The 12,301-nt window shown below is 44.5% G+C and overlaps 1 protein-coding gene across 1 annotated transcript in view; it reads right to left on the bottom strand.

Annotated features, from left to right (window-relative positions):
• LOC147102690 (dynein axonemal heavy chain 9-like) overlaps window positions 1-12,301 on the bottom strand; it is a 394,408-nt gene that overhangs the window by 50,124 nt on the left and 331,983 nt on the right. The window contains exon 33 of the mRNA XM_085963406.1: window positions 3,767-3,949. Coding sequence (XP_085819532.1) covers window positions 3,767-3,949 — 183 coding nt within the window. The remainder of the gene's footprint in view (window positions 1-3,766; window positions 3,950-12,301) is intronic.

Here is a 12,301-nt window from a genome sequence, read left to right as displayed (position 1 = left end):
GATAGCATCCCTGGACGGGTACTCAAGGAATGTGCTGATCAGCTGGCTGATGTCTTCACCGCCATCTTCAATCTGTCATTGGCCCAGGCAGTAGTCCCTACATGCTTCAAGACCGCTACCATTATTCCTGTGCCAAAACAAATGGCTGTGACGTGCCTGAACGACTATCGACCTGTCGCACTCACACCCATCATAATGAAGTGTTTCGAGAGACTGGTCTTAGCCCACATCAAAGCCAGTGTTCCCGCCTCTCTTGACCAACACCAGTTTGCCTATCGTGCAAACAGATCAACGGAGGATGCAATCACAACTGCTCTACACTCGGCACTGAACCACCTAGATGGTAAGGAGACCTACATCAGAATGTTGTTTATAGACTACAGCTCAGCATTCAACACTATCGTCCCCAACAAGCTGGCCACCAAACTCCAAACTCTTGGCCTGAACACTTCCCTCTGCAACTGGACCCTGGACTTCCTAACAAACAGACCCCAGTCTGTCAAATTAGGTAACCACACCTCCCCCCCCTGACCCTGAACACGGGGGCCCCACAAGGATGTGTGCTGAGCCCCCTCCTCTACTCCCTCTTCACCCACGACTGTGTGGCTGTTCATGGTTCCAACACCATCATCAAGTTTGCGGATGACACCACGGTAGTAGGCCAGATCACCAACAACGATGAGTCAGCCTACAGGGAGGAGGTCCAGCATCTCGTGAAGTGGTGCGCCGATAACAACCTGGCCCTTAACATCAAGAAAACCAAAGAAATCATTGTGGACTTCAGGAAGTCCAAAGGCGGAAGTCACACCCCCATCCACATCAATGGGGCTGTGGTGGAAAGGGTGGACAGCTTTAAGTTCCTCGGAGTCCACATCACGGAAGACCTCTCCTGGTCCCTCAATACCTCCTCTCTGGTGAAGAAGGCCCAGCAGCGCCTATATTTCCTAAGGAGGCTGAAGGGATGTAACCTGTCACCCCTGATCCTCTCTAACTTTTACCGCTGCACTATAGAGAGCATCCTGACAAACTGTATCACAGTATGGTATGGCAGCTGTAGCTACTATGACCGGAAAGTCCTGCAGCGGGTAGTCAAAACTGCCCAACGCATTACCGGCACCTGGCTACCAACCATAGAGCACATATACCAGAAACGCTGTCTACGGAGGTCACGGTCCATCATCAAAGACCCTACCCACCCCAGCCATAGTCTGTTCGCCCTCCTGCCATCTGGGAGACGCTACAAATGCATTCGCACCCGTACGACCAGATTTAGGAACAGCTTCTTTCCCAGGGCTGTCATCCTACTGAACTCCACAAACAAACTCTAAAGCCTGCACATCTGCCAATGCACTTTATTATGGTTATGTTATGTTAATATACTACAAGCCAAATGTATGCTGAATGTTTAAATGTCTTAATCCAAATGTACACTCTTGGGAGCCGCAAGCCTACATTTCGTTGTTCTGCACTTGTGCACTAACAATGACAATAAAAAAGTTGATTTGTTGATTTGATCACTTAGTTTGTCTATATCCCCTTGAAGTCTCTTTGCATCCTCCTCACAACTTATATTCCCACCTAGCTTTGTATCATCAGCAAACTTGGATATATTATATTTGGTCCCCTCATCCAAATCATTTATGTAGATTGTGAATAGCTGAGGTCCAAGCACTGATCCTTGTGGTACCCCACTAGTTACAGCCTGCCAACCCGAAAATGACCCGTTTATTCCTACTCTCTGTTTTCTGTCCATTAACCAATCCTCAATCCATGCTACTGGAGTATGTACCCCCAATCCCATGAGCCCTAATTTTGTTTTATAACCTCGTGTGGCACCTTGTCGAATGTCTTCTGAAAATCCAAATACACCACATCTACTGGTTCCCCCTTATCTATTCTGCAAGTTACAACCTCAAAAAACTGTAACAGATTCGTCAAACTCGATTTCCCTTTCATAAATCCATGTTGACTCTGCCCAATCCTATTATTATTTTCTAAGTGCTCTGTTACCACGTCCTTAATAATAGATTCTAGCATTTTTCCTACTACGGATATCAGGCTAACTGGTCTGTAGTTCCCCATTTTCTCTCTCCCTCCTTTCTTAAACAGTGGGGTTACATTTGCTACCTTCCAATCCAAGGGAACCATTCTAGAATCTATGGAATTTTGGAAAATGACAACTAAAGCATCCACTATCTCTATAGCCACCTCGTTCAAAACCCTAGGATGTAGGCCATCAGGTCCAGGGGATTTATCGGCTTTCATTCCCATTAATTTCTCCAGTACTATTTTTTACTAATACTAATTTCTTTCAGTTCCTCATTCTCGCTAAAGCCTTGGTTCTCCACTATTTCCGAGAAGTTTTTTGCATCTTCTTCCGTGAAGACAGACACACAGGAGAAAAAATTGCGTTGATTTATACCTCTCGTTAGCTAACGAGGCGCAAATCCCCTAGCACCCGGGTGCGGCACCGCTATCGCCTCCTGCAAAATTTTTGACGGCGGTAGCTGGTAGTGCCCCGCTGCGTCACCGGCAATGACGTCATCACCGTGCACAGCGCCCCGTTTGCACCCCGACCACAAACATCCCTTGTGCCCCCCGACCTATTGCCGGACGATATGTCCAACAGGGTCAGGGGGCGATTTTTGCAGCAGTGGCGGCGCTACTTAAAGGGCAGGTGTTGGGCGGCCATTTTTATTTTGGCCGACTGCCAGCACCTGCCCCCTTTCCCTTTTTTTTCTTGGAGTGCCGGACTTGAGCGCTCAGCCCGGCACCCCTCTCGAGTGCCGGGCTGTTTTCACGGCACCCCGCTCCCCGGTGGTCTAGCAGGGCCCTGGTGCATGCAGCGCTAGGACCCTCCCCTTTAATCAGAGGAGGAGGCCTGCAATGACGCGGTGCTACGTGCCACCACGTGTGGTGCTGTTGCACGTAGTGCCGCGATCTTCAGTAGTAGCGTCCCAAGAAGGATGTGGAGTGCTTCCAGTAACAGTCCACTTCCTGCTTGGGGTGCTACTACTGAATTTCCAGTGGAGGGGCACTAACTTTATTGGGGTGCTAAAATTAGCGCCCTGGCGATGTTAGCGCCCCAAAAGGGGCTACACCCAATTTATCCCCCAAAGTATTTGTTTAATTTCTCTGCCATTTCCTTATTCCCCATTATAATTTCTCCTGTCTCATCCTGCAAGGGACCCACATTCACTTTTGCTAATCTTTTCTTTTTTATATATCTATAGAAGCTTTTACCATTTGTTTTTATGTCTCTCGTTAGTTTACTCTCATATTTTATTTTCCCTTTCTTTATCAATTTCTTGGTCCTCCTTTGCTGAATTCTAAAATCCTCCCAATCCTCAGGCTTACTACTCTTTTTTGGCAACATTACAAGGCCCTTCCTTTGATCTAATACTATCTTTAACTTCTCTTGTTAGCCACAGTTTTCCTGTGGGGTTTTTGTGCCTTAAATGAATGTATATTTGTTGTAAATTATGTATTAATTTTTTTAATACTAGCCATTGCTCGTCCACTGCCATACCTTTTAATGTAGTTTCCCAATGTACCTTAGCCAACTCGCCCCTCATACCTACGTATAGTAATTGATAATTCAAGCAGTAACAGTTATATTAATGGATTATTGTTCAGAGTTTTCTCTCAGTAATCCCAGACTTACTAGACCCTCAAGAAATTGATAATTTTCATAAATCTGCTCTTATTTTTCCCCAAATAAATACCAAATAGTTTGATTTAGCCTATGGGATGTTTTACAACATACCTTCAATCCCAAGTCCAGCTCCTTAAGTGAGCGCCTTATCTCCGATGTAAGAGCATTCATTCGCTCGCACTCCTGAAAAGCCACCACAATGTAAGGTGTCCGCTCCTCCGCCTTGCTCATCAGTTCTGAGACGTTAAACTCCTCTGGTAACTTCTCCACTACCTCGTCCAAAATAGCCTTTACCTGGAATGTCAAAGGACAGGAAGGAGAGCTGTGAGAATCTCCACATTATTGAGCCCTGGCAGTTTTCTGAATAATGGGACAGATCTTTGGCTCTTCTGTCACTGCTGAGCTTTACTGCTTCGAAGGTGATCCACTTTCCGCTCTGCATTTGGTGGAGACATATGACAACAGTATTAATGGCCAGCTCAGCAGCAGATACAATTTATGAGTCAGTGCTTTTAACAGTGAGAGTTAGTTGCAAGTTTTGAAGGTCAGATTAAAAAAAAGGATTACAGATACGTTAGCAATGGATGGAGTGCATCGGAATCAAAAAATTGCTTAGCTTTGAGGGTCCATGTCTTTATCTAACTGAATTACTGGGATTGTTAAACATTTGTTTAATATGAATGCATGCTGGGAAGAGTATACTTACAGTTTCACTAATTGTGTAACATCAGAATTGAGATTTTAAATTCCATAAAGTTGTGCTTTATTTCTATATCTTCAGATTTTCTTTCCTTCGAAAGGCTGTTCCAGGGACTCGACTACAACAAGGCAAGTATTACCTGACTGATTCTCTTACATTGTATTTCATCACAGCTTCAATTGAGCCAGTTCCTCAAATTAAACCATTACAATAATTGTTAAGAGAAGCAAGGGAGGAAATAGCAGAGGCTCTGACTATCATTTTCCAATCCTCTCTGGCTACAGTTGTGGTGCCAGATGACTGGAGGACTGCTAACATTGTACCATTTTTTAAAAAGGGAGAAAGGGATAGACCGAGTGATTATAGGCCAGTCAGCCTAACCTCAGTGGTGGGCAAATTATTGGAAAAAATTCTGAGGGACTGTATTTATCATAATTTAGAAAGGCATGGATTAATCAAGGACAATCAGCATGGATTTGTTAAGAGAAGGTCATGCCTTACTAACTTGATTGTATTTTTTGAGGAGGGTTGATGAGGGTACTGCGTTTTATATAGTCGATATGGATTTTAGCAAAGCTTTTAACAAGGTCCCACATGGCAAACTGGTCAGAAAAGTAAAAGCCCATTGGATCTAAGGGAAAGTGGCAAGTTGAATCCAAAATTGGCTCAGTGGCATGAAGCAAAGGGTAACGGTCGATGGCTGTTTTTGTGACTGGAAGGCTGTTTCCAGTGAGGTTCCGCAGGGCTCAGTATTAGGTCCCTTGCTTTTTGTGATATGTATCAATGATTTAGACTTCAATGTAAGGGGCATGATTAAGAAGTTTGCAGATGATACAAAAATTGGCCGTGTGGTTGAGAGTGAGGAAGAAAGTTGTAGACTGCAGGAAGATATCAATGGACTGGTCAGGTGGGCAGAAAAGTGGCAAATGGAATTCAATCGGGAGAAGTGTGAGGTGAAGCATTTTGGGAGGGCTAACAAGGCAAGGTAGGATACTGAGAAGTGTAGAGGAACAGAGAGACCTTGGAGTGCATGTCCACAGATCCTTGAAGGTAGCAGAACAGGTAGATAAGGTGGTTAAGAAGGCATACGGGATACTTTCCTTTATTAGTTGAGGCATAGAATATAAGAGCAGGGAGGTTTGCTTGAACTGTATAAAACACTAGTTAGGCAGCAGCTAGAGTACTGCGTACAGTTCTGGTAACCAAATTACAGGAAAGCTAGATTGCACTAGAGAGGGTACAAAGGAGATTTACAAGGATGTTGCCAGGAATGGAGAATTTTAGCTATGAGGAGTTGTTTCCTTTGGAACAGAGGAGGCTGAGAGGAGACTTAATTGAGGTGTATAAAATTATGAGAGGCCTAGATAGAGTGGATAGAAAGGAGCTATATGCAATGCCTCGATTTCAAAATTCTCATCCTTGTTTTCAAATCCCTCCATGGCCTCGCCCCTCCCTATCTCTGTAATCTGCTTCAGCCCCACAACCCCCCCAAGCTATCTGCGCTCCTCTAATTCTGCCCTCTTGAGCATCCCTGATTATAATCGCTCAACCATTGGTGGCCGTGCCTTGTGTTGCCTGGGCCCTAAGCTCTGGAATTCCCTGCCTAAACCACTCTGCCTCTCTCCCTCTCTTTCCTCCTTTAAGATGCTCCTTAAAGCCTACCTCTTTGACCAAGCTTTTGGTCACCTGCCCTAATTTCTCCTTATGTGGCTCTGTGTCAAAAAAAATGTTGTCTTATAATACGCCTGTGAAGCGCCTTTGGAAGTTTTACTATGTTAAAGGTGCAATATAAATAAAATGTTGTTGTTGTTTAGCAGAGAGGTCAATAACCAAGGGGCATAGATTTAAAGTATGTGTGTGGAAAATATAATTGATTGAAAACTATCCTGTTGAGAAAGGATCTGGGGCTTTTTCCAAGAAAGCTGCAGGTTCTGAGGTGCGTTAAGCTGCTTGAACCAGTTATAAGTGGGCAGCAGCCTGACACTCTTCATGGTCAGTCAATTCTATTGTATTTTTAGATGACTGCAGGGAGACACAGCTCCAAGGCGTGCACTTACATAAAAAGATTGTGATGAAATATTTCCATTCATCACTGCCTGTGACTGAGATCGGTTTCAGTGTCATTTCCCTTCCCCCAGACCTCATTGTATTGTGTACTGGAATGTGCTGGAATGTGCTGTGTGTAGGGCTCCGCCCATACCTGGCCCCGTTTGTAAGCTAGCTTCAGTCTAGCCCCAATCTCCAGAAGGACGACATCTCTCTCGCTTACGTGTTTCGTTCTAAGTTAATAAAAGCCTTGTTTTGTTCTGCTACCTTCGAGTCTCGGAATTATTGAGGCACATCAAAGATCACGTAAAGGACTCTGAAAATCTGCAGGCTGCACTCCTGCCGATTACGCTGGGATCATGCCCGCTGATGCCCTCCTGCACTGTCCCTGTTGGAATTTGCAGGATCAGTGGGAGGACACCACATCCAAATGGGGTTGGTAAGCATTTGTGCCACTATAGGTACATCGTGTGTGCCTGCCTGCCCAATGCAGTCAGAAAGTTGAATGACTGCCAATAATTGGAGGTGTGCCGAATTCACTCCCCCCGCACCCCCCCCCCCCCCTCCCCCCCACCCTCCCACACTCTCCGGCTCCCTCTCTGCCCCTTATTATAAGAAGGCTACTCCAATTATTTTGTTAAATATCTAACCTGTTCTTTGGGTGTCCAGCATCTCCGCTCACCTGGTCCCCCTCCCCCTTCACGGGGCCCATTTGCACTCATCTGAAGGCTGGTACACCTCTCCTTATTTGGTTTTCCGGCCCCCACTTTGAGACAGGGAAGTGGGAACTCGAAGTTTCACCCCTTTTGGTATCACTGCTCTTGTAAGAGGCAGACGGAGGTGCTGCCAGAGTTATGGTGGGAGTTCAGCAGTAACTTTGAGTAAATTTGGGGCCTTGTTGCCTATGGATCTATTAGTGACGCTTGCCATTTTCTCACCTACATCCATCTTAAAACAAGGAATGGTGTTGAACAAAAGGCTTCATCTGTCTTTGACTAAGGTATCTGAAGATATATTGTTGAAGAAAAAATGCCTTAGAAGAGGGAAAAGCAAGGTGAGGGAATTGAAAATACTAAAGAAACTAAAGAAAAATCCCTCCGATCCGCTTTGTTTTGCAGCTATCGCCATGACTTTATTACAAGGATACATTTTCTAGTTTTCCCTGAGGGAAACACTAGCAGTGAAATTAACTGTTTTGGCACTTGTCAGCACTATTCCTGGGGTTTCAAATAGAAAATTTCAACAAAAGGTGGACATGCTAGGAATCTTAAAACACGTACATGGTCAGTTTTATTTAATAATTAGTTGGACACATAAATATTTAAGCTGTTAGTATTCAATGGGAGAACTGGGCAGGCAGACATGCATCCGTCGAAGCGGTATGATTGGTGAATTCAGCAAACCGTTACCCGCACAGTGTTTGACTGATGGCACTAGCACTGAAAAGGACTGCATTCCCCGCCCCCACCCCCCCCCCCCCCACCAAAACTTGCCACACTTTTTTTTAAAAGATATATTAAGGGCCTGCGCAACATTCCCCCTGGAATTCACATTTGTTACTGTACATGAACAGAATTTACACACAGCGTTTGCTCTGCCCTGTAGATTATCACATCTGGACACAGAGAGACTCGAGGACTTTAATAAGAGGTTTATTGATCAGATTTGCCTGTGATAACCAGAGCGGGCCGTGGAGTGGAGTTCATTAAACGCAGCAATTTCATCCAAAGGTTCAATATTTCTTCAAGGGATTAGAACCCTGAAGAACAATGATCATGAAGGTCAGAAAATATGCTCCAGGAATATTGTATTCTTTATATATAGGAAATGCAACCCAATTTCTAATCTAAGACATAGGCGTAAAGTGGATCTAATTATTTTCATAGCTGAATATATTAAAAAGAATAAAAATGATCCCATTCAGAGATTTTACAAGTACAACCTATTTGCAGGTACAATTTAGACTGCACACTATTTCCCACCTGCTCATGCACCTCTGTCAATGATTCTCTTGAGTCATTGCCAGTACGGCATCCCAGGTTTAACTCACTCTCCGATTTCTACTGTGATGAAGCCCATGGCCTTTGGTAGCCATCACCTTGTGCCGATGATAGGGCAGTGACACAGAGCTCTCTTTGTTCATAATGGCTGAGCATATCGAACTCCACTGTGCACAGTACATTGGTACTAGCGGGCTCAGAATCAGTTTAGATTTCAAGAGATAAGTTGCTAACATAATAAATCCTGATGATGTTTCATGTACATGCTAATTGTTCCTGTCTCAATACAAAGAAATATAATTTACCATTAGGTACATGGATAAAAACGTTTGATCAATGTAACAATGCACATTCATTGAATGCTAATCACTGTTCTACAGGTAACATGCACTCGCTGTAAAGCTACACGTCTACACAATCATTTCAGCAATATTTGATAGATCAATTAGCAAGTAGTGCCAAATCATGCTGTACTTGAATATCTAATATTTTCAAAACAATACTGATTAGTTTCTTCTTTCTTTGGCATTTTTAGTCATTCATGAATATGGAAAGTCAAAAGCTGTGGAATCATTCAGGCCTTAAAATTCCTCAGGAGCTCCCCCAGCCTTCAACCTTGCAAACCCCCAGTAAACGGCAGAGACCTAGTTACACTGGTATCATTGGTCACAGTGTCCTCGATTTAGGGAAGAGTAAATCGGTTAGGGTTCATGCTCCTAATCACTGAGCTGGCTCCTGACATTTATACTGTTCATCAATTTTCCATAGTCCAGCAGCAGACTTCCATTCCCAGGAAAAACTGGGTTCACAAATGCATGACTGGTGTAAAGAACTGGATTTAACAGCACCAACGCCAGGAGTCATTTAAAGGACTCTGGGCTCCTGGAATCCCAATTAAAGGAAGGTTGTTTTTGTGACTGGAAACCTGTGGCCAGTGGGGTACCACAGGGATCGGTGCTGGGTCCCTTGCTGTTTGTGGTCTACATTAATGACTTGGATATGAATGTAAAGGGTATGATCAGTAAATTCGCAGATGATACTAAAATTGGTAGGGTGGTAAATAGCGAGGAGGGTAGCCTCAGTCTGCAGAACGATATAGATGGGTTGGTCAGATGGGCGGAACAGTGGCAAATGGAATTTAACCCGGAAAAGTGCAAGGTGATGCACTTTGGGGGGTCTAACAAGGCAAGGGAATACACAATGAATGGTAAGACCCTAGGCAAGACGGAGGGTCAGAGGGATCTGAGTGTGCAGGTACACAGATCCCTGAAGGCGGCGGAACAGGTGGATAAGGTGGTAAAAAAGGCATATGGGATACTTGCCTTCATTAGCCGAGGCATAGAATATAAGAGCAAGGAGGTTATGATGGAGCTGTATAAAACACTGGTTAGGCCACAGCTGGAATACTGTGTGCAGTTCTGGTCGCCACACTACAGGAAAGATGTGATCGCGTTAGAGAGGGTGCAGAGGAGGTTCACCAGGATGTTACCAGGGCTGGAGCGCTTCAGCTATGAAGAGAGACTGGGCAGATTGGGTTTGTTTTCCTTGGAGCAGAGGAGGCTGAGGGGGGACATGATTGAGGTGTACAAAATTGTGAGGGGCATAGATAGGATGGATGCTGAGGAGCTTTTCCCCTTAGTAGAGGGGTCAATAACTAGGGGGCATAGATTCAAGGTAAAGGGAGGGAGGTTTAGAGGGGATTTGAGAAAGAACTTTTTCACCCAGAGGGTGGTTGGAGTCTGGAACTCACTGCCTGAAAGGGTTGTGGAGGCAGAAACCCTCACAACATTTAAGAAGCATTTGGATGAGCATTTGAAATGCCATAGCATACAAGGCTACGGGCCAAATGCTGGAATATGGGATTAGATTAGACAGGGCTTGATGGCCAGCATGGACACGATGGGCCGAAGGGCCTCTATCTGTGCTGTATTACTCTATGACTCTATGACTCTATGACCAATATAAATGCAGGTTATGGTAAGTAATGCTGCATATAAATTCGTCTGGAGGTAGCATGGGGACAGTTTTCAACTACCTTTGAAGAAGCAGCCACAAAACATAATCTACAGCATTGCCCTATAAACTGACTCACACAAGATGTGTTTTCTAGAATGAGAGTAGTTCTTCTCTCCCCCATTACAACAACGATGTAGATTTAAATCCTGCCTTTAATGTAGAAAAATGTATCAAGGCGTTTCACAGAGGCATGAGTTAAAAACACTAAAGAAGGAGATTAGGAAGGTTGAGTAAATGCAAGGTCAAAGAGGTGGGTGTTAAGGTGGGTCTTGAAGGAAGAGAAGGTGATGAAGAAGCGGAGAGGTTTAGGGAGGGCTCGAAGGGCCAAATGGCCTACTCCTGCTCCTATTTCTTATGTTCCAATGTTCTTATGAATAGGGAGTTCAGTGAGATTGTAGGGCTGGATGAGATTACAAAGATAGGGAGGGGTCAGGCCATGGAGGGATTTAAACACAAGGGTGAGAGTTTTAAATGTGGTGCTTTGGAGGATCGGGAGCAGAAGTAGGTCAAAGAGGACCAGTGTAATGGGCGAGCAGGACTTGGGGTGAGATAGAATACGGGCAGAAGAATTTTGTATAAGCTGAAGTTTACAGAGGGTGGAGGATAGGAGGCTGGCCAGGCGATTGGAGTGATTGAGTCTGGGGCTGATAAAGGCACTGATGAATGTTGCAGCGCTACCCAATCCAATTTCTAGGCCATTGGCTTCGGTCTTCCCAATTCAGAAGTTAAAGCTTATCGAAGTCTGGGTATCAGACAAGCAGTCTGACAGCACAGGGACAGCTGGGGAGCGCCGAGAGAGGTGGTGAACATACAAACATACGAATTAGGAGCAGGAGTAGGCCACTCGGTCCCTCGAGCCTGCTCGGCCATTCAATAAGATCATGGCTGATTTGATTACTCCACATTCCCGCCTATCCCCGATAACCTTTCACCCCCTTGCTTATCAAGAATCTATCTACCTCTTCCTTAAAATTATTCAAAGACTCTGCTGCCACCGCCCTCTGAGGAAGAGTTCCAAAGACTCACGACCCTCTGTGAGAAAAGACTTCTCCTCATCTCTGTCTTAAATGGGCGACGCCTTATTTTTAAACAGTGACCCCCTAGTTCTAGATTCTCGATTCTCCCACAAGAGGAAACATCTTCTCCACATCCACCCTGTCACGACCCCTCAGGATCTTATATATTTCAATCAAGTCACCTCTTACTCTTTTAAACTCTAGCGGATACAAACCTAGCCTGTCCAACCTTTCCTCATAAGGCAACCCGGCCATTCCAGATATTAGTCTAGTAAACCTTCTCTGAACTGCTTCCAATGCATTTACATCCTTCTTTAAATAAGGTGACCAATACTGTACACAGTACTCCAGATGTGGTCTCACCAATGCCCTGTATAACTGAAGCATAACCTCCCTACTTTTGTATTCAATTTCCCTCGCAATAAATGATAATATTCTATTAGCTTTCCTAATTACTTGCTGTACCTGCATACTAACCTTTTGCGATTCATGCAGTAGGACACCCAGATCCCTCTGCATCTCAAAGCTCTGCAATCTCTCACCATTTAGATAATATGCTTCTTTTTTATTCTTACTGCCAAAATGGACAATTTCACATTTTCCCACATTAGACTCCATTTGCCAGATCTTTGCCCACTCACTTCACCTATCTATATTCCTTTGTAGCCTCCTTATGTCCTCTTCACAATTTACTTTCCTACCTATCTTTGTGTCATCAGCAAACTTAACAACCATACCTTCAGTCCCTTCATCCAAGTCATTTATATAAATTGTAAAAAGTTGAGGCCCCAACACTGATCCCTGTGGCACACCACTCATTACATCTTGCCAATCAGAAAATGACCCATTTATGCCTACTCTCTGTTTC

This window comes from Somniosus microcephalus, chromosome 21 (genome assembly GCF_052327205.1).
Source record: "Somniosus microcephalus isolate GS21.2 chromosome 21, FLI_Smic_1.0, whole genome shotgun sequence".
Classification (NCBI taxonomy): domain Eukaryota; kingdom Metazoa; phylum Chordata; class Chondrichthyes; order Squaliformes; family Somniosidae; genus Somniosus; species Somniosus microcephalus.
The sequence above is the reverse complement of the archived record's forward strand: the minus strand, read 5'-3'. Positions and strand labels throughout refer to the sequence as shown.